The 22,648-nt window shown below is 37.6% G+C and overlaps 1 protein-coding gene across 4 annotated transcripts in view; it reads right to left on the bottom strand.

The window, feature by feature from the left end:
- The window catches only part of NCKAP5 (NCK associated protein 5), a 977,998-nt gene that overhangs the window by 615,369 nt on the left and 339,981 nt on the right, over positions 1-22,648 (bottom strand). For all 4 annotated transcript variants that reach the window (XM_050750930.1, XM_050750929.1, XM_050750926.1 and 1 more), the window contains one exon: positions 11,724-11,797. In XM_050750930.1, coding sequence (XP_050606887.1) covers positions 11,724-11,797 — 74 coding nt within the window. The remainder of the gene's footprint in view (positions 1-11,723; positions 11,798-22,648) is intronic.

Below are 22,648 nucleotides of genomic sequence, written 5' to 3'. Positions count from 1 at the left end.
AATCATTTAACAGGAATGGTACACAGAACAGGGAGTAGATGTTATAAGTGGAGCTACTGATGACAGCATTAGAGCCAAAGGGTGAAAGGCAGATGTTGAGTCATTCAACAGAAGAGGTGTCTGATGTCTTCCTATCCAATGTAGCAGAATCCATCCCACACTATATCTGAAAGATGACCGCTTTGCTTTGACGTTTGCAGTGATACAGAACTCACTATCTCAAGAATACCTTCCTCGGGATGGTAATAAGTGTGAGAAATGCCCTTTCTAGTTCTAAATTTCTTCTCCACTAGACAGCTCATTCCATTTTCACACAATTATTAGGTCTATCCATCCCTTAGTCTTCTATTTGTCAAGCAAAACATCTCCAATTCCTTGCACCAATATTAATTCAGTATTCTGAACCATGTACCATTTTAGTCACCAGCTTTGTGGATACTCTTTGTCTTGTAGTGTCTGTAACTGACATCCAAATTAAGTGCTCTTGATATGATCTAACTAGCAACTGACCCCATCCATATTTCTATTATCAAAGCAGAGAAACAAGAAACCTTCCAATGCAATCATCTGATTGCTGACAACTTTTAATTTCCCTGTTCAAGAACATCAATCAATGTGTGTTAGCTGAACACCTGTTATGTTCAACCCTGTGTTAGCCATCCTTTGATGTGTAACAGAAGTGTAAGGCCAGGCACCTTCAATATTTGTAGAGTCAATACTAAGGTACATGAAATAATTTTAGAATTTTTACAAGATGTACATCACTATGTATACTTATATGAAATAGTCTCAAGTTCAGCAGGGAAGACTGGGCCCAGGTGGGCTGAGGAATGCATGTGAGGATGTAGGGAGGCAGGAAACTTGAAGGATGGTTAGGGATTGTCTATGTGGAATGGAGAGAAAGGCCACAAAGGAGTGCGTGTGTAGGAATAATGAGTAATAAAGGAGGACAAGGTTGGTAGGGACATGTGTGTGGTTACAAATAGAAATATTTGGATTTGTACCATAACATTGCTATTACAACTTCCTTTCTCCAATTCTAAACATGCTTGGTTTTACAGAAAAAAATTGCAGGACTCAGATTTCCATGGGTATTAGTCTGCAAATGAATCCCTGATGAGATATTATGAGGAGCTAAGAGACTGATGCTAGAATTCTCAAGTGGCAAAGGCAAATTTCAGGGCTGACTTTCTGGATAACCATTTTTTTTCTGAGCATGGGAATTTCAGTTCATCCAGCAGGAGAAATATTTTTTGATAGATGGGACTTTTGGTGTATTTTGAATTATGTTATCTTGGGGACAAATGGTCCCAAAAGCAAAAGTCCTAAATGTGTACATCTGATCCAACTCTAAGAACTTTTGCTCAGTTGTAACGTCAAAGAAATTCTATTTTAGAGTGGCATTCTGCAAGATCCCATCCATATTTCTACTTCCAAAGCAGAGAAACAAGAAAATCAATTTGCCAACATAACTGAATAAATCCAGGTAAATACATATTTGGCTTTCAATTAGCCAGGGAGTCTGAATTTCTAGAGAATATTGAAGAGACAGCATCAGACAATGCAATTTCCTTTAATAGGGACCATAACCTCAGAGTTGCTGCTCTGTTTTTCAATATTGTACAATTAAATTCTTTTTGCGCCATGCTCTGCTTATAGCTTCTGTGGAAACTTAAACATTATTCAATAGAATAATTTCCTGGAAAATCTTTTGAAAGTGGTCACAGCCTCTGACCTTGCTCTGGTGCCCTGGGTCTGCCAGCATGCTGTTTCATTACCTCAGGAAGGTTTGGTGCCAAGAGACAGTCCAAGAGTTAGTGCATAAAGAAAACTAGGTTCATAAAATAATATCTGCCTTCTTTCAAGGAGGGAAACTGCCACTTCCAACCATTTTATGCATCTATCACTTCTATCTTCATCATTCAGCCCTTCAACTGGCCTACCTAGATGATAGGTAAAAATTATAGATTTTTAACTCTTAAGAAATAACTGCCTAAGTCATTTCTTTCAAACCATTCTCATTACCAATGGGAAACTCAGGCCCAGAAAGCCTAAATGACTTTTGCAAGACCACAGAGTCAGGACTTAAACTCCATATTGCGGAAGATGAACCAGGGATGATATTTTTAAAACTTAGCAATGGTATGACAAAATCACCAAACAATTAGAATATAGCCTCTGATTGTACTGGTGTGCCATTAAATACCAGCCCCAACTGGATTACAGTGTATATCAGTAATATTTTAAGGGATAAAGAGAAAAAATGTGGCTATTATCAAGCTATTTAAAGGAGCTAGGTAATAAAATAATTATAATTTACTTTTATGGTTGGTTCTTCCCTTTATTTTGGAGACAGACTCTTGTTCTGTTGCCCAGGCTGGACTGCAGTGGCATGATCTCGGCCCACTGCAACCTCTACCTCCGGGGTTCAAGTGATTTCTGGCTAATTTTTGTACTTTTAGTAGAGACGGGGTTTCACCACGTTGGCCAAGCAGGTCTTGAACTCCTGACCTCAAGTGATCCGCCTGCCTCGGCCTCCCAAAGTGCTAGGATTACAGGCATGAGCCACATCACCTGGCCTCAAATAGTTTTTTTATGGCGATATGAAAACAGACAAATAACAATGACCCGGGCTGCCAAACAGAGGGTGAATTTTCTAAGGATTAGTAGCAAGGAAGACAATGGGAAGGAAAAGGCAAAAAGATGAAAAAGGGGGAAAAAAAAACACAACTACTTGAGACTAGGTAATTTATACAGAAAAGACATTTAGTTGATTCACAGTTCCACAGGCTGTACAGGAAGCAAGGGTGGGGAGGCCTCAGGAAACTTACGATCATGGAGGAAGACAAAGCAGGCACATCTTACATGGCCAGAGAAGAAGGATGTGAGCAAAGGTGGAGGAGCTACACACTTTTCAACCACCAGATCTCGTGAGAGTTCACTCACTATCACAAGAACAGCAAGGGGGAAATTCACCTTCATGATCCAGTCACCTCCCATTGGTCCCCTCCTCCAATCCTGGGGATTATAATTCTACATGAGATTTGGGCAGGGACACAAATCCAAACCATATAAGCTCCATTCTGAATTCAAGTGTACGTTGGTCTTGCCAAAATTATCAAAACCTTCTCCGTAAATACCACTTTCAGCCTTGTAGGTTAAGCCCTGATTGTTAGTAAAAGTAACTTGATCTACATGTCTACGATTGTTCTCTAATTTACTTTATCCAAGTGAAAACACACACACACACACACACACACACACACACACAGTATTTTAGGCCTTGATTTTCATCATGAAATTTTAAAAATCTAACATTGTCTATTGTACCATAGTTAAAACCTTGAAGGAAAAAATGCATTTTGTATTTCTTCTTTTTGGAGAGGCCCAAACATCCCTCCCCAGGGTTGGAGAGTGGAGGTAGGATACTGGAACTCCCTCTCAGGCCTCTGAATAAGGAAAAATTAAGAAGAATGGGATGGGGTTGGGGGGAGGAGGTAGTAAGCAAACAAATGACTTCTTTTTAATCCAGAGTTACCCATTTGGAGAGAGATACAGTTCTTTTTTAAAAAATAAGTCATAAGTATGCTCATGCCCTAACAAGTTAGTGAATTTTTCCATTAAAATTAAAATTAAATAGAAGGCCACGGTAAATTACCCATTTCATTTCTCCTTCCAGATTTAAAAAAAAAAAAAAGAGGTACTTTGTCACTTCTTACTGTGAGTGCAATTCAGCCTTAATACATGCGTTTATGTCAAGGGGGCCATTTACACTGTTGCCTGCTGGAGTTTTTCTTCTTTCAACTTAGTAGGGAATATTTGTGATCTTTATTACCCCAAATAAATCTACAAAATGCCTTTTGCTTGAGGCCTTTTATTTTAATTTCAGATAAATAAATCACATTAGGTTCCTGGCTGTCATATTACGATAAGCATGGATCGAAAAATAACAAAAGTGTGTTTTAATCTAAAGGTCTTTAGATTAAATAGTGGTAAATTTCTCTGGGTGACCCCCAAATCATATTGATGTTGGGATATTTTTTGGTACTTTTGGAGTGTTTCTTGAGGAATATAAACCTGTTTAAACTAGAAGTGGAGTTTTTAAATCATGTATGGGCCTACTTGTACAGTATTATTCAAATCCAAGCTTCCTGCGGTGGCAGTAAATCTATCTTTTAAATAGGGATATTTCCCCGGTTACATTAGGGATCAATTTTATAACTTTGTTGGTTAGTAGTGACTCCATCTATACAGTAGTTTATTTATTAACTATAAAGATCCTAGTCCTGAATTTCTCATCGTCCTCTGTACCGTTAGAGCTTAAACTCTTAAAGGCAATTTCAAATTAAATGTATTCCATTACTGACTCTTCTTCAGCCCTCACTCCAATTCTTCTCCTAATCAAGCCTTGGTTCATAATGCCACCTCCTCTGGGAAGCCTTCTTTGGACTTCTGAAGGACAGTCTCCTAAAATATATTTTATAGAACCCCCTCCATCCCTCAAAGCCCCAGTGGAATAATCTTGATAAATGTGAAATATTTCTTGCAAACAATGTTTAGAGTGAAGAGGAAGGGATAAATTCCCAAGGTTAGGACCTAAATATATGTTCTCTGATGGATTAAAGAACAGTGGGCAGATTTGATAAGAAAGAGGAAATCATGGATAGAAAGTGAGTACAGAGTTTTACCCTGACCCTTTTTGTGTCTCCTTGCCCCAGAAAACCTGGATTCAAATTCTAGATACCCCCTAATTAGACACATGCATATCACATACAAGTCACCTAAGGAAACTACAATGAGGATCGATCCTAAGGGGCAAGGTCAGATCTTCTGGGTGACCTGGTTCAGTCAAACCAGATGTCTTTCTGGACTTAGTTTTACTAAACCCTGTTGTTGGAAAAATGGTTCTTGGAAGACAGTGATGTTATTTCATCAGGGGCTTCATGGTTATGAGAAAAAGCCTAAACACTCCCTTGCTTCTCTAAAGTAGGACCAGCAGTCTATAATAAGTATCCTTTGGTGGATAGCTTATCCCATAGCTCTCCCTACCACTGTTCAGGAATAACATAACCATTGAAGCATGTAGCAATACCCAATTTCGAGAGCCCTGGTTTCATCTCCCTTGTGCTGGACAGAGGGCATAGCTGAGAGGCCAGACTCTTATCTTGGCAGGGGTCTGGGACTGTCTGCATCTCTGAAACAACTCCTGGTGGGTAATTGGGGAGTGACATTGATGGGTTTCCAGGGTGGCTCTGGGGTCTGCATTTCGCTGAGAATACAGCTATGATTTAGAAATTCATCCCAAGGGTTGAGAACAGGGAAAGATAATGTGAGACTCGCTAGCCCTGGTCTCCTTTGACCTCAGCAGGGTGAATCAGGGATGCAGAACAGTAAACCATGTGCTGTTATTGAGTTGGCATAGCGTGATGTTTTGCTTTCAGAGCTTTTATTGCTATTACAGCGCACTGAGCTCTCTCTTTGTTTGCTACACATTCTCTCCCCAAGAGACAGCCTCTTTTTCTCTTGAGAGATTTAAAAAACAAATCATAGTTCTTATTTTATTCAGTGTCCACCATTAAGAATTCATGCAGAGCAGTTTTACTTGTTGCCAATTAAGAGCTCCCAGTGGAGGTCTATGATTACAGTGAAGGCAACCTGTTTAATACTTGGCGTCTCCTTAGTCTACATAAATTAACCCCATGAGGGTAGAGGCATGCTAATTCTTAAGATGCCTGGATGATAGGATGCTAAGATCCAGGATACACAGAAGGTACATCTTCAAGAGGCTCTGGGCCTGACTCTGCTCAGAAAGCATGTCTGCTTTTGCTTCTTACCTGTATTTTACAACTACAAGATAATTTCTAGATAACATTTTAGCAAAGAATATTTCTTTCTCAAGGATAGAATAATGGCATGTGGCCTCCCAGCAAGCAATTTCTCTCTCTCAATTTAGAGCTGGAGGAAACTTTAGAGGCACCAGAGCCATTAACCTCTAGCTAAAAATGTATAGATATATCAAAATTATGGGGAACATGAATGAGTATTTTGAGCATGGATCATTTTATTTCAATGTTCATTCTACTTAGTTAAGACATATTTGAATCATAAGGAGAATGAAAGCAAAGTTTTTCCCCAATGTTTTTCTATTTCTTTTCTTAGAATAAGAATCACATGCAAGCCAGAAAGGAAAGGTAAAATTCCATTTAAAACATTTTGGATATATAAAAGTAATTATCTTTTTTTGCTAGAAGGGATGAGCCTTACAGGATCTTCTTCTAACCAGGGACCTATACATGCTTTAAAATTTGGTCTTTTACTCCCCCCGGTGATGTAGGAAACCATTAGTTTCCCCGCCTTGGGAAGCAGGAGTTAAGTCCTTTACTTGGGCAAACAGTTTGTAATCAGTAGTTTAGATTCTTGGAAGTTTGTACTGAAGCTTTGACTTCCCCTCAGGAAATGAGTGAGGAACTTGGCATTGAGGTTTCTACAGGCTGACTTTCCCCTTTTACCAACAACCCAGACTCCTCACACTGTTAGATGCCCTTAAGTCACCCATCCCAGTACCAGTGAAGCAGGTGGTACAAGTCATATGTATTCTATATTTGCATAGCAGTTAGATAGATCACCACTTCCCTCGATATGTTCCTTGCAACCTTGGAGTAGATGCTCTAAGAAAGATAGGATTCAGAGTTTTATTTTTAAAGTAAAAATGATATTTTATATCCAATATTTGCATATATGCAGCACATGTTAGCAGGATTAATAGCTCTGAGAAGTTCTACAATTAAAAGAAAATGTTTAAGACTTGGTTTTATCTAAAATTTTTAAAATTTATTTGACCATGCAGTACCTTCATTTTTCTTAAAATATCTACGACATAGTGATGCGGAATATTGGTGTTCCTTGGAATATACTCAGGAAAATACTTGCATAGATTATTTAGATCACTGATGCTCAACTGGGAGAGGGGATGATTTTGTCCCTTAGGGAACCCTTGAAATATGCCCAGAGACATTTTTGTTGTCACAACTGAGGGGTACTATGGGCAGGTGGTGTAAAAGCCAGGGATCATCCTAAACAGCCTCCCCTATGATGAAGAATTGTCTGTCCCCAAATGTCGACAGTGCCTTGGTTGAGAAACCCTAGTGCAGATATAGCTTGTTCAAATGAGGCTTAGGTGATCTGGAATCTGTGGTTGGTAGCTGGCACTCTGCATTCAGTAGATTTTGTCATTTGATTTTGACCATGCAGACCTACTTACTCATTCTTCATTACCGTAAGACTTTTGATAAAACTCTCACCAGTTTGACTTATGAACATTTGAAATAAAACAAAGATGATAACAGTCCTTTCCTGAAACAGACCCCTCCTTGCCTGGGGACCAGACCAACTGCCTTTATAAAACTAACAAATTAACTACAAGATTAGAAATTATGGCTCAGGAGTCATGCAGCCAGAGGCCACAAGATTCCTCACCTCCCCAGTTGCTCCTATGGGTAACATCATTATGGCAAAACCAAAGATTGGTATTTGAGGTGTCTTTCAGATCCTGCATTCTCATGGATCAACAGGAACCACCCACAGCGGTGAACTGGCTCCTCAGGTCTTGCAGCCCCCACCCCGGAACTGACTCAGCGCAAGAAGACAGCTTCGACTCCCTATGATTTCATCCCAACACAACCAATCAGCACTCCCCATTCTCTAATATCCCTACCCCCACCATCAAACTATCTTCTAAAACCTCTGGCCTCTGAATCTTGGAGGAGGCTGATTTGGGTAGTAGTAAAACTCCAGTCTCCCATTAACACAAAAAGAAAGAATATCTGAAGTGAATACTTGGACATTATCTTCTTGAGCTACTGGCAGATTGTTAGATTGTTACATTAGTCATTTATCCTCATGTTCTTTGAAGCTTTCTATGATATACGTATTATGTAGCTGTATCATTGCATAATATTTAAGCGTTATTAAAAAACATGTTTTATAAATGCAATATAATATTCTAGACACCGTTTCATAATCTCAGTGCTGAGTAATCTTAAATACTAGCTATATTAATACCTTCTTTTCACAGATAAGAAAACTCCATTTCGGAGTTGTTATCCAGCAGCCAGTTTCTGCAGGCCAGACAAGAGTCCAAGTCCCCAAAACCTCCGGTCCAGTTTTCTTCCTATTGTATAGTATTATGCTGCTCTCACTTTTTTATACATAATTTTACATTTGTGGCTTGAAAGTAATTTCAATGCCGTAAGCATTCATAAATTCAATTTGTATTTTCCAACTGTCTGTTTATTCTAAACTCTTAATATGAGGCCACAAATGGATAAAGATTTTTTATCACATGTTAGGAGAGACATTTTCAATACTCTTTTACGTTTCTTGTCAGTCACAAATATATTTAGCCAAATCAGAAATAGTAAAAACTGATATAAAAAAATCCTTTTTCTCCACATATTAACTTTTCACATTAGAACAAATAAAGGTACAGGAAATTATGGTTGTGTTTCAACCTGAACTAGTCTACAGGTTGTCGCTCTCTGTGTGTGTGTGTGTGTGTGTGTGTGTGTGTGTGTGTTTTAAATCAAGCAGGGAGATACAGAGCAGATTAAACTCACCCCAACTGATACTCAAGTCTTAGACTAAGTTCTAGATTCTGACTCCATTCTCTTCTTTAGATGAATTCTGAGTTTTCCTCTTTAGGAAGGATTTGTTGCTATCAAAAAGACAATTGAGTTATAGGACTGCTCCCTGCTAGACAGTTATTTATGAACTCCACAAATTCCTTTGCAACTTGAAAACCCAGAGATAGATTATAGGTCTATTTCAGTAGAATATTAGAGGATCCCAAAATAACCAGTTATCTCAAAAGTGTTATTGCAACATATTTTTTTTTGTCACAGCAGATGGTTATGCTATAAGAACCAACTAAAGTTGGTGAAAGGCTAGCAGCCCCCTCCATGAAGAAAAGGAAACGTTTTAATCTTTGCACCAAATCCTATATTATTTATGCAAGTCTTATCATTCACCAAGTGGCAACAAGAGTATGCTCTGTTTCAACCATGCTTTTGATCAGTCCTCAAAGGTGGTAGCCATAAATTAATCCTGACTACTATTATTATTGGAAGATCTAGATATTCAGAACTTGACTCTAAGTTATAAGTTAGCTCCAGTATAAATGGAAGGCCATCAGTTAACATTAGCAGCAATGACAAATAGCCCACTACTCCATGACAGTGGTAGCAGCCACAAATCAAAGGCATATAAAATCAGAGAAGGAGCCTATACTGATTTATGGGAGCATTTGTTTAACTTCAGGCAATCTGGTTGTGCTTGTGAACATGACATGCTATTCCCATGATCCTCTGTATATCATAGATTCTATTCTAACTTATGAATAAGCATTTAAAAATTTAATCATAACCAGAAAGGATTTCCTACACTGTTCACTGTCACTCACATATTGTTCTCTAAAAACAATTTGGCTACAGTTGTTGTTATGATATTGTAATAACCATCATAAAGCCTGTCACTTTAAGTCAGTGAAGTCAGGATCTGTTGGCAAAAATATAATCAAAAGTAATTTCATGATTCAATAAATAGTATATAAATCTGCTATTATTGGGGTTCATTTTCTTTCAATACCACCCATTTCCATCTTTTCACTGGAATTATTCTGACTATCCAAGTGTCATTATTACCTTCTATTGTTATTTAAATGGAGCATTTTTATTAGATCCTCTGACACTATATATAAGGCTTTGCTTCCTCAGTAGTAATAATTCCATTTCTGAAGGAAAATGGAAGTAACTATACACAAAATTCTAAGCTCTCACTTTATGTTAACTCCATGCCTGAAATGGAATTTTAATTTAATCATATCTGAGAAGACCTAGGTTTTTATTACCTACCTCAAGAAAGTAAGAAAAATAGCCCTTTCCATGCAGGTTATTTTGGTTCAAAGAGCCCATGAAACCATTATTCATCTATAATAATGCATGTAAGATACACTTACTAACCAAATTAAACTCTAAATTTCTTTCATCAGATGGCATTCATTATTTTTCTGTAAATTTTTCTTTAGGAAGATGGGAAAAATAAAATATTCTATATAAATAGTTGAAATAAAACATTATATCAGTTATACAGTTTTAAAAATATACTTTCCAAGAGATCTATAGAAGATATAATTAAAAGGACACAACCATACATACATTGTTGTTGATTTAATTAATACATTGGCTCGCAAAAGAAAACTATCAGAATCAGGGTATAGTTCTCAAAAACAAATCTAGCAAATATTGCATCAATTACATAAAATTAACTGGTGTGTCCATTAGTGTCAAACAGCCTTCACTGAATTTTTGTTGTATCCTACCAGCAGTTTTTCTAGGTATAGAAATAGAATATTCTCTGTTACTATAATCAGAGGTCTGTCTTCCAGTAGAAAAACGAATGTAAGAATATAACATATTAAACTATATAGTACTTTACCCAAGACCTAGACCTCCTGAAAGAAGATACATTTCGAGGTTATTAGAATTTTTACAATGGTGCAACAAGAAGAGGCAACCCAGCCTGGCAAGGAGCCCCATGGTGATGGATTTGGATGAGGTCTAGCACGAAAACAAGAGAGTTAGTAAATATTTACCTGCCATCTCTGTGTGCAGAGAGAGCACTCTCCCCATGCTGCAAGGAGATGAAAAGAAATAAACGGACTGGGCCCGGTGGCTCACACTTGTAATCTCAGCACTTTGGGAGGCCGAGGCGGGTGGATCACCTGAGGTCAAGAGTTCAAGACCAGCCTGGCCAACATGGTGAAACGCCATCTCTACTAAAAATATAAGAAAAATTAGCTGGGCATGGTGGCGGGCACCTGTAATCCCAGCTACATGGGAGACTGAGGTAGGAGAACTGCTTAAACCCGGGAGGTGGAGGCTGTGGTAAGCCAAGATCCTGCCATTGCACTCCAGCCTGGGCAACAAGAGCAAAACTCTGTCTCAATAATTAATTAATTAATTAATTAATGACTTTAGGGGCTTACTGAGGGTTGGTGAGACAAATGTACTTAATAAAACAATTTTGGTACAATGTGAGGCATCATGTATTTAAGTACCAGCAAACTTATTTCAAAAAGTAAGTAAGAGCTATAGGAACTTCAAAAAGGAAATTTAAGTTCTATAGCAGCACCTATAAAAGACATAACGGCACGTGTCCTAAAAAGCTAAATAATAATATTACAACCATCTTTGCCAATCTCAATTCCTAAGAGGCCCCAGGGAATGAATAACTTGGCAATATGACTTCTGTGATATTAATCTACCATTTCTAATATGCATGCAGAAACCTTCTCAGATATTTTCCTTACCTAGTGTCAGAACCCTCTATGTAGAATAAAAACTAAATATTGGGTAGCTGTACAACAGCATTATTAAAATATTCCCCTTTAATGTGAAGAGAAGCTGGACTTTGAAGCAGCAATGTTCTACTTTTTAACTAGAGAGAAACTTAAATAAATCTTGAAGTAAGCAAGGATCAAAGAATTTGGGTTCTAGCTTCCACATTACAGCTTTGCCATTCCAGGACAACAGTTTCTTAGAATCTAACAGTTTTTAGCGAGACAAGAACTTAACATATATTCTGTAGTCTAACTGAAACATTTTAGATCAACAAAGCTCTAAAGGATGCTGCATGAACAAACAAATAAGAACATGAATTAAACTCACCTCCAGAGACTCCTGTGTTGCTCTTCGAGTTGACTCAGCAGATGCTCAATGTATTTATTGGAGTCCATGTATTCCTGCACAAGCAGACAAAGACAGATGAAAGCTCGCTACCACAGTCCCCACCATCCTGAGACTCTGTCCTTATTTCTACAAGGAGTATTTTCGAAAGATTATCCCTAGTTCCCTTCCGGTTCTAGGATTCTCTGCTTCTGTGACTTACAATCATATGTAAATACTATTTTTCTCATATCCATGATAGTTTTGTAAACAAATCACAGAAGAGAACGGTCGTTACACTGAGTCAGCATTACGATCCTCTTACTCACAGAAAAAAAGGCCTAAATTTCATAGTCATCTAAACTGGGGTCTGTGTTCTACTGTATACAAATGTTTCTGCCCATCATAGAAAAAAAAATAGAGAAAACAGTTCTTGATTTTACTGGTCTTATGACAGTCATGTTCCAGCAAAAGTAATGTTTTTAAACTGTATAGAATATTTTATATAAATACAATATATACCCATATTCACTGGGTACTTGTATACACTAATGGACATGTCCATTTTTCTTCAGCTCCATATATACACACAAAACAGTATATGTGATTTTTTTTAAATTCTTAAACATAAATCTTTGGCTTCTAAAAAGACATGAAAAGTATGGTGTGTTCTGCTCTATAGAAATGTATATGTAAATTTATTTCTCTAAATCAAACTATTTTCCTGAAACGTATCTGAAAAAAAAAAATAAAGAATTCATGTGTCATGTGAGAAGTAAGCAGAAAAATCCATAGATTATTACAATGGATTTAATTTTTGATTTCTGCATACGAGGCTCATATGCAATGGTGTTTCCTTTGCTAACCTGGAGAAAATACGACCTATACAAATCATTTTATATTGTTTTGCTCTGAATCTGGTATTTTATTCCCTTTCTGTTTTGAAGTCTACCCTGCAGGCCTCTGCTTCTACATTATAGCAGCCTTCGATGGAATAGTATGCAATGATTTCGATGTTAAGGCACCCATGAAAGCTACTGTTCCATTTCTATAGATTTGAAATAAACTGGGAACTTTGATTAACAGTGATATTTTCCTTTCAGAAATGTAGGTTTCTTATGAAACGCTATACATGATGTACTGCTCTTATAGAAATATTCACCACAATAAGGTGAGGGGCTGGGAGAAAGATGGGCGTTGACCCCATATAATGGAAAGGGACCAGTCCTGATTTCTTTTGATCCTGGATCTACCCATGTGGCCTTGAAAAGCCTTTTTACCTTTCCAAAATGTTCCCTAGACTAGAGGGTATACTAAGTCCTTGTCTAGTTAAATCTGTTATGATTCTAAGATACTGTAATTCTGTTATAGATAATTAGCTAAGAAGTTTTATGCTTATTGAATAAACACTTATTTTCAGGTGACTACTGAATAGTTATTTAAACAAGACCACTGGGATTGTTAAAAACAAAGCAGAAATCTGTGCTACTGAAGGAAGTTGCAGCATACGTGGTTATGCTTTTAAGTGTCCTGACCAAGGCTAAACCATGATTTAGAACACTTGACACTATCAAATACATGAATTCTCAAATATGTTCAGCCAAGAAGAACTAAATACATTGTTCCCAAGTAGAAATAAATGTACAGATCTTAAAGTTATTCATTTTTTCTTCATTTAACAACTATTTTTAAACATCTGTTAGATGCCACGAGCTGTTCTAAGTGCTGCAGATATGGTAATCACCAAGAGGGGGAAAGCCACTGACCTCAAGGAGCTTACAGTCTGTCAAAGGGGCATACTAAATACATGAACAGATTGGTTTCATATTGGCTACATGCTATGAAGTAAACAGGTAATAGGAAAGACTGGGAGGAGCAGCTATGTCACGTGAAGACTCCAACCAAGTGATATTTGAGCTAAGACTTGGAAGAGAAGGAAACCATATAGAGAAAAGGGAGCCAGACACTGCAGGCAGCAAAAACACCATATGCAAAGGTCCTGAAATTTGCTGTTGGAGGAACAGAAGGAAGCCAGTGGGTGCTGGGAGCAGGGACTCAGGGATACTGGGTCTCAAATGAAGTTGGAGAGGTAGGCAGGACCAAATCAGGTGCAAGCCTTAGAAAGCAGCTTGGACTTGTCATTTTGTTCATTCTGATTATCTCAAGTCAGAGGTTGAAGCGGAAAGGTGTAGTGATGACAAATAAGACTTCAGTATCAAAGAGACTTAGGTTCAAATCCTGGTTTTGATACTTACTAGCTATGTTCCTTGGTCACATTATTAAATCTGTCTAAGCCTTAGTTTCTTCATCTTTGTCAGAGGCATAAATAATGCTTCATTTATGGAGGCATTGTAAGTGTTAAACAAGAAGTTTAAGTACATACATCCATCATGGCTGCCAAATAGCAAGCATGGCCTTTTTCAGAGTATTATATACCTCTTTTCAAAAGGAAGATCACTTTACAAGGTGAAGCCATTTTTCATTTTCTCTTCTCTTGCCAAACTTCAAGACTTTTAAGTGTACAGTTCTTAGGTTATACACACTAAATATTAGAATAGGCATTTAGGCAGAGATTGATAATACTGATCTCTAATCATTGAATGTAGTTGTCACTGGCTTGTGATTTCAAAGTTATTTCAAATAAAAATACTAGCTGCTTCCATTTAAACTAGCTTTATCCTATTTTCCATATAAATAACTATGATGACAAATCTTAAACCACTTAAAAATGGGAAACTAAGATTATCGATTATTTATCCCTCTTTTCAGCTATATTTTTTCTATGGCACTCTTACTTCCAACATTCAATATATTTTACTTATTTATTAAGGTATTGCCTCAATATAAGGCTAACACAAATGGATTGGGAAAAGAGACATGCATCTTACATATATTTTTTGTTAAGTGAAACTGTTTTTGCTCAACCTGAAAGAACTTAGGAAGTACCTTCATGCCTGTATCATTTCTGGACCCTAAACTGGAAAAGTTAGTTACCTAATGTGAAAACACTATCACAAGATTATAAACTAGAATTACTCCTGGGGGAATTCTGTGGATCCCTTTGGAGATTAACTCCAAGAAAACCATGGAGGGTGGTAGCACTGGGGCTGGCAGTAGTTAAGAGAAAACTATGGTCACCATAAGTCAAATGCTGTAGGCATAGTGGCTGCAACAGCTTTGGGAGCAAGTACACAGAGGAGGTTATTGTACAGAGACTCCAGTATCCCAGCATGCCTGCAAAGGCAGAAAGAAAAGGTCCAGACAGATTTTTTTTCAGAGTAAACTGAAAAAATGCACCATGGAACCCATGTACAAGTACTGTAGGAAAAGAGAGAGAACATGATCCTTAATCATAAAAGAGGGTGTGACTCTGAAAATTACTTACATAAGAAAGATATGAAAGCATTTTAGAAAGAGCCTTCACATGTTCACTAGTATCCAGAAAGATGTGGTCTCTCTGACACATGTGAAGGAAGATTTTTTTTTTTAATGTTGAGATGAAAAGACAGCAGAATTAGATTTTACAAGATAATAGGGTGAGCGGCCAAGATAATAAAATGACATAAAATAAAGACGGGGCTCAGTGAGCTAAGAATTTCAAGGCAACATAGACTGTACTCACCGAATGGAAACCTATTTATTGCTGTCCTGTGATTTTTATTATAAGGTGACTCTCCTGACCATGAAATGGTGCTTCAGAGACAACAGGCAACAGATTTTGGTGTATTGGCGCTGAATTGTTCATACAGGTGAAAGTCTATTTCTCAATATCTCATTTGGGAAACAATCAAATTCCCCAACCCAGGCCAGGTACTTACATATTCCTCTTCTCCTATTTCTACAGTATAAGTCAATTAGTATACGTATCATTCAGTTAGTGAAGAGTAAGCATGATGTAATCTAGGGAGAAAAAATAAACAACCATATCCACATCTTCCTTGATGTCAGTGTTCACTATTCCTAACACATTATCTATGAAAAATGTCTATTTCCCAAGCCTTGCTTTGTTCAGCATGCAACTTCCTACCTCATTCAGCACAAAGACATTATTAAACTATTGTTACTACTAACTTGATGAATATCCTATTCTACTGGTTTCTCTTAGAATTACAAAACCTACCTTAGATACAATAAATAGTAGAATTGACAATGAAAACATACATACAGTCCTGAGGAGGATAAACTTAACCTGTAACTAAATTAAGAAATAAAGGATAAGGATGAAAATGAATGCAGACATGATTGATAAACAGGCCAGAAAATATTGGTTTGCCAAATAATGAGAGCATTTGAGTACTTGATAAGATTTGAAATGCAAACAACAAACAAAGGGATAAAGAAATATTTCAGCACAGGGGAAAAAATAAGGACGTGATTATGCACATCGAAAGGATTCATCACTTTCCAGGTAGAGTTAATGGAAAACAATCCACACGTCTATTGGCACAAGAGTTGAATAAAAATAGTGAAGGCAAAAATGGGGGGCTTGTTCGAATGCTTATAGCCCAACAAGGAGAAAAACCACATTAGCTCCACAGCTTACAGCCACCCCAAATGCCCATTGAAATTAGTTTATAGACAAACCATAAATATTATTCCCAATTAAGTAGCTCCTATGTAACAAAGCAACAGAAAGACATTCTCAGGCATTCATGAATTCATAAAATACAGGACCTACATTTTTTAATGAAAAACTTAAAGATACACATGTGTATAACCAAAAGGTGTCTGTGTGCCAGATAAGTATATGTACACATGCATGTATAAGTATATATGCACATATGTAATACCTGAGCAAAGAATAAAAAATAGGAATTCACAATATAAAAAGAGGCTTCAAAAGAGGTTAATCCAGTCAAACAGATGTTTAAAAAGGTAATTATAAAATAACATAAAATCCCAGAAAGAAAAAGTAGAATATACATTATCTATTTTTGTGATGGGCAGAAGGAGGACAAGAGGGAAAGAAAGAGGGAACTATTGATAGAAGGGTGCATAAATCACTTTGAATACAGGGGAAGAAATTATTGTTCTATTTTTGACTTGATAATAAAAAATGCTTAAGTATAACAGTGTGTTTTTCCTGTGTAGGTACAATTGGGGAAAGCAATTTGGTGATACATGTGATTTTAAGACATCCGTGCCCTTTTGATCTAGAAACTCCCTGTCTAGAAATCAGCCTGAGGAAATAATCAGATTAAAGCAAATGATATTTATCGAAATATTATTTGTGACAATATGGAAAGACTGGGTATGTCTTATTTTCCAAAACTCTAGGAATAATTAAAATAAAGCATGCTTTTTTCATTCAAAGAAATACAATTCTTAAACTTTGTAAAGAATATGTAATAAACTAGAAAACAGTGTAATGCTAAGTGAAAGCAGGATAAAAAACTACATAATCCCTCTCATCACAATTTAGAAAATGTATATGAAAGATTAATATCCTACAGTAAATGGTAATATTATGGGCTAATTTAATTTTCTTCTGTATATTTTTTCTTTGTCTGTAGTTTTAAAAAACTATATGCTCATTACAAAAATTTAAAGTAATGGATATTACATAGAAAAATACCGTCCCAGAAAATAATGTCCATGAAGATTTGATTATAAATTTTAGAAGGCTTGATCTGAAATGCCACAAGGAAACCATTTCCTTTATATTATTCTAAAGCTAGGTTCGTGTTTGAAACAATGAACCCCCCTTTCCACTTGCCCTCGTTAGTGGTCTGATGAAAGCATTTCACCAAAGTTAGGATTAAGCGGGCTGAAGGCGGGGGGTACCAAGTTACACCAAGTCATATTTTATGTTTTAAAAATTTCACAAAGGTACAGCATTAAAAAGACATCTGTTCCTTGGCTCAAACTTATGCAAATTAGAATCATTTTAGAGATATATTTCAGGAAGTTTGCCTTTCACTTCTTTTAATGCACATGTTTCAGGGCAATTAGTATGAAACATTTAAAGTGATTAGAGGTTTATAGATATACTGAACATTGCATGTCTTTGTAGCATAAGCCCATTTAATGCGAATCTCCTATTGTCTGAAGTAGGTCAGTTCTGAGAGAGGCCCATTATAAATGAATTCTAATGATGTGAGGATCTTAAGTATCATTCATCTTAAGTGGAGTTTAAAATAAAATCGTATATCAAAGCTTGCAGAGATCCAAAAATCCCTCCAAATAATCTTCGCATTATAATCAGCATAACTTATGGCAGAGCTTGTGAAATCCTGCCAGCAATTTTGTGACTAGTAACATAGAATCCCCAATTCACCTTTTGGCAAAGCAGCACCGGTGAGGCGGCCAGCTGTTCAAATCAACAGAACTGTCTGCAATTAGGAAATGACTAACTACCACAACAAAGTAATTTTTAAGGTTGGGGGGGGCATCTCTTAATAAAAAAGGTATATCTGCATGGCGAATGTAAAAAACTCAAATAAAATACCCACTTTGGGAATTATACAGACAAGGTAATAAATACAAAGGTGTCTCATAATTAACTGGCATCTGTACCAGTATAAATGCTTCCAAAGAGACTTTTTTAAATGTTAAACACCATGAGCAAATCAGTTCAGGAGTCCCGGCTTGAACAGTTCCATCCTCCTGTTGCCATCTTAGCATCAGCCGTCTTGAATTCCTCTTTCCCATTCCCTCCTCAAACAGCTGCAACCTTGCTTCTATCTAAGGCAGACCTTCTAGTGGAGCTTTCCCATTAGAGCCACTGATGGCCTCCACAAGGTGGAATCCCAGGATTTTGCTTGGTCCTTATCTTATGACCAGTACCTGCAGAACTTCACATTTTAAAATCATACTCTTCCTCCCTGGTATTCTCTGAAAGTGTCTCCCCATCACTTTAGGATAGCTAAAGTGATAGTTCTTAGAGCACCTATCCACTGACCCTAGTCTTTCTACCTCCCTTTGACCTAAATAAGATAGAAATAAATTCCTCCCCATCACTCGGAGGTTCGGCATGGCCCACGCTGCTCAATCACACTCTGGAGGTCCAATCCTGTGAGTATGGCTATTTCCCAAACAGGTCCCTTTGGATGTGCCACACACTCTTTCAAGTATGTCATCCTTCATTTCTGTATCCTCCAGCACCTACCATAGCCCTTGGAACATCTCAAGCACTCAAGAGTGTGTTGAGTAAGTGAAAGAGTGAATTAATTGGCTGGATATAACCAGGCTCATAAGAGAATCTGAGATTAGTCTATAAGTTGTCTCAGTCTTCCAAAACTTTTACTTGAAAAGGTTTTGATGATCATCGAAACATTAGGCAATCATGACAAGACAGCAGAAACAGTGTTTTTGTTTCGTTTTACCTCTCCTCTCTCATGCACCACTCAATGTGATGCTTCTGACACCAGATGAATGGGAATCTTTCCCTATACATCAACCAAACAATTCTCCAGCAGACACCAACTAGGTGTCTTATAATTTAACTCAATTCTGACACCATCTACCTGGAGATAGCATCAGATCCCTCAAGGTAAGGGCTCAGTCCCACAAGACTGCTCCTGGCTTCAGACACCAATCACAAGTACCACAGTGGGCTGCCACCTATACTTCTGACCAGCCAGCTATAAATCAGGGTTCCCACCACAACCTCCTCATGCTTGATAAATTTGCTACAGCAGTTCACAGAACTCAAGGAGGCATTTTACTTAGGTTTACTCATTTATTGTAAGTGATACTGCAAATGATACAGATAAACAGCTAGATGGAAGAGCTGCTTAGGACGAGGTATGGGAGAAGGGGTTCAGGACTTCCATGCTCTCTCCTGGCACACTGCCCTCCAGGAACTTCCATGAGTTCAGCTATCTGGAAGCCCCTTGAGCCCAATCCTCTTGGGTTTTATGGAGGATGCATTATGTAGGAATGACTGATTACATCAGTGGCCATTGGTGGTCAACTCACCCAGAGCTTGGTAGGTAGGGCTGAAAGTTCCAACCCTTTAATCACATGGTTGGTTCCCCTGGCAACCAGCCCCCGTCCTGAGGCTATCCAGAAGCCCACAAAGAGTCTTCTAAATAGAGCAAAAGATGCTCCTATCACCCGGAAAATTCTAAGGGATTTAAGAGCTCTGTGTCAGACGTTATCACTCAGAAAATAAGAAAGGTTTTAGGAACTCTGTGTCAGAAACCAGGAGCCAAAGACCAAATATTAGAACAAAAGGTTCTCCTAGTACCCTATCTACAAGGGTTTTAGGAGTTCTGTGCCAGAAACTGGGAAGCAGACACCAAATATATATACTTAATCCTAGCAGTTTTCTAAATTACTGTATACTCATAATTTTATTCTATTGGTACAAGCCAGAAATGACATTCCAAAGACAAGCTATTGATAATTTCGCAAAATCAGTATGCTTTTCTAATCTTGCAACTCTGAAGAAAATCTAGGTACATTGCTCATCTATGGCATGTAAATCATAGGAGCTGTCAAAAATTTCAACACAGTAAAATTCACAACCAAAATTTGCTTTCAAATGGAGAGATAACTGATAGCATGATGACTAGCAAACCGCATAGAGTGAAAACATCTCTCTATAACCTCCGTCATATATGAAAATTCCATCAATATGAATTAACAGTGACAGAGTATATTCAGAGAGCACATGAGACCACTGAAAAGCCTCATGACCTGCTATTTGGTATCAAGGCAGTAGACTAATGCAGATCAGACTATGAGTACAGCTTAGCAGATCTTCAGAGTAAAACATACTTCAATTTGTTGGATACTGCTTAACTGTTCCCTATTATATATTTTTCCCCTCTTAAAAAAAATCTCCCAACTCTCCCCAGTTCTAGCTGGACACACTACTCCCAAGCTAGAAATTATGTTTCCCAGCCTCCTGTGCTGCTTGAGGTGAACATGTGCCTGAGTTCAAGCCAAAGAGAGGTAAGCAGAAATGGTTTATGCAATATCCAGGAAATCCCCAGCCTAAAGACAAGATACGGCCCATTGTGCACTCTTCCCCTGGCCAGAAACAGTGACGCCTTGGGCTCAGAGACAGTCCTACATGCAAAGGATAGCTAAAGTGATAGTTCTTAGAGCACCTATCCACTGACCCTAGTCTTTCTACCTCCCTTTGACCTAAATAAGATAGAAATAAATTCCTATTTATTTAAAACACTGTATTTTGGGCTTTGTTACTGTACACTTAGCCTATGTAACAAGTAATATAAATATTGGTCAATTCTTTTGAAAGTTAACATGGCAAACAGTGAAATACAAAGCAGCAGTCATCTCTATATTACTTGATTGATTGATGTTGTTTGTAGATGTTATAGTTTTCCAAAGCACTTTGACAACCATTCTCATTTAAGCCTCACAACATCTTTGAGTCATGGTCACCATTTCAATTTAGAAAACTAATGCTCAGATTATGGTTAAGTAATTTGCTTAGGGTCAGACAATAACAGACTTTAAAAGTCTGTTTTTGCTCAGTTCAGCACATTTTTTCACTGCCCTAAAGAATGCCCTTCCCACAGCTAACTGCCCTCAGAGTGAATTTTATGTTGGTTAGCTGGAAACTAGCTACAGAATGACCCCCTCCACCACAGCCCTCTCCACCAATTTGTAGTGTGTGTTGGAGGGAATCTGGCTAGATGCAAAGCCATAAAACAAAATCAAGCAATGAGCTTTCAGATTCATTCTAATTGGGCATCTGTGTAAGTTTGGCTTTGGTTCCACTTTGATTTCCCTGTCCTAGTGCAATGAGGGTAAGGGCAGAAGTTAAGTTGTATTCTCCCATTCAGTACTCTGCTCTGTTAATAGTAATGACATAAATCTACACATAAGTTAAACAACTTTTAGTTATATTATATTTGAAAAAGATGCTCTTACTAATACTTATTCTTTCTTAGATAAAAAGAGTTATACTTAATTTTAAGCAAAATAGTAACTATTGTATTTCTAAGCAGCCTGTATCATTTTCTTAAATATCGTTCTTATAGCAGCTTGGGAGATAAAAACATATTGGTCAAATGAAGGAATTCATTTAGGTGGAAAAAATAAGTTCACTTATTTATTTTTTTTTCTGAGGTAGAAATAAAAACTAATTCAATCTGTCCTCAAGTTCTGCAAGTCAGTAACATAGCATTTGTCAGCATGACAGTAGATTGTGTATATTCTTAAAAAGCCACCATAAAAATACAAATGACATAGTTAGCCGAGTCTTCATTTCAACCTCTATTTTTCACTTGATGGAGAAACATCGGTAGAGCCTTATATGAGTGAAAAGTCTTGGGTCCCCAGCTACTCTACATGAAAGAATTTGGCCATGGAAAGTTCAAAAACTAATTTAAATCCCAGTATTACATCCACACACAGCAGGAATTGACCAATGATCCATTGCATCAGTACACTGTACTTTCATACATTTCCTTCTACCCAAATACTGGATCACGGAACGCCATTTCACTCACTACGGTATATCAGGACCCCCTGAGCCTATGATTATCAATACCATTCAAAATCTGGCCAGGTATGTTCTAATTTTCTCTCCCATCACTCCCCAAAGCTACCCTGGGAGTCCAGTAAAGCCAGGCTCCTTGCTTTTTCTGAACAGGCCAAGTTATGAATTCTTTGCAATCCCAGCACCTAGCACAAGACCTGCAAATAATAGGTGGCAAGGCATTTCTAGAAACCAGTGCACTGGAATTGGGTTAGGGCATCAAGTATGGAGAACACATTTGTTTGCTGCTACTTACGGCTCCCATCTGTTCATCTGAGTCACCTGGTGGGCTAGTTAAAACACAGATTACTGGGTCCTGACCCCAGAGTTTGATTCAGTGGGCATGCAATGGAGCCTGAAAATTTGCATCTGTGAGAAGCTCCCAGGTTGATTCTAATGCTGCTGGTCTGGGGACCACTCTGCAAATCACTGGATTATGGTAACCAGGATTAGTTTACTGATTAGCCCG

Source organism: Macaca thibetana, chromosome 12, assembly GCF_024542745.1.
Source record: "Macaca thibetana thibetana isolate TM-01 chromosome 12, ASM2454274v1, whole genome shotgun sequence".
NCBI lineage: Eukaryota > Metazoa > Chordata > Mammalia > Primates > Cercopithecidae > Macaca > Macaca thibetana.
This window is presented reverse-complemented; position numbering and strand designations above follow the sequence as displayed.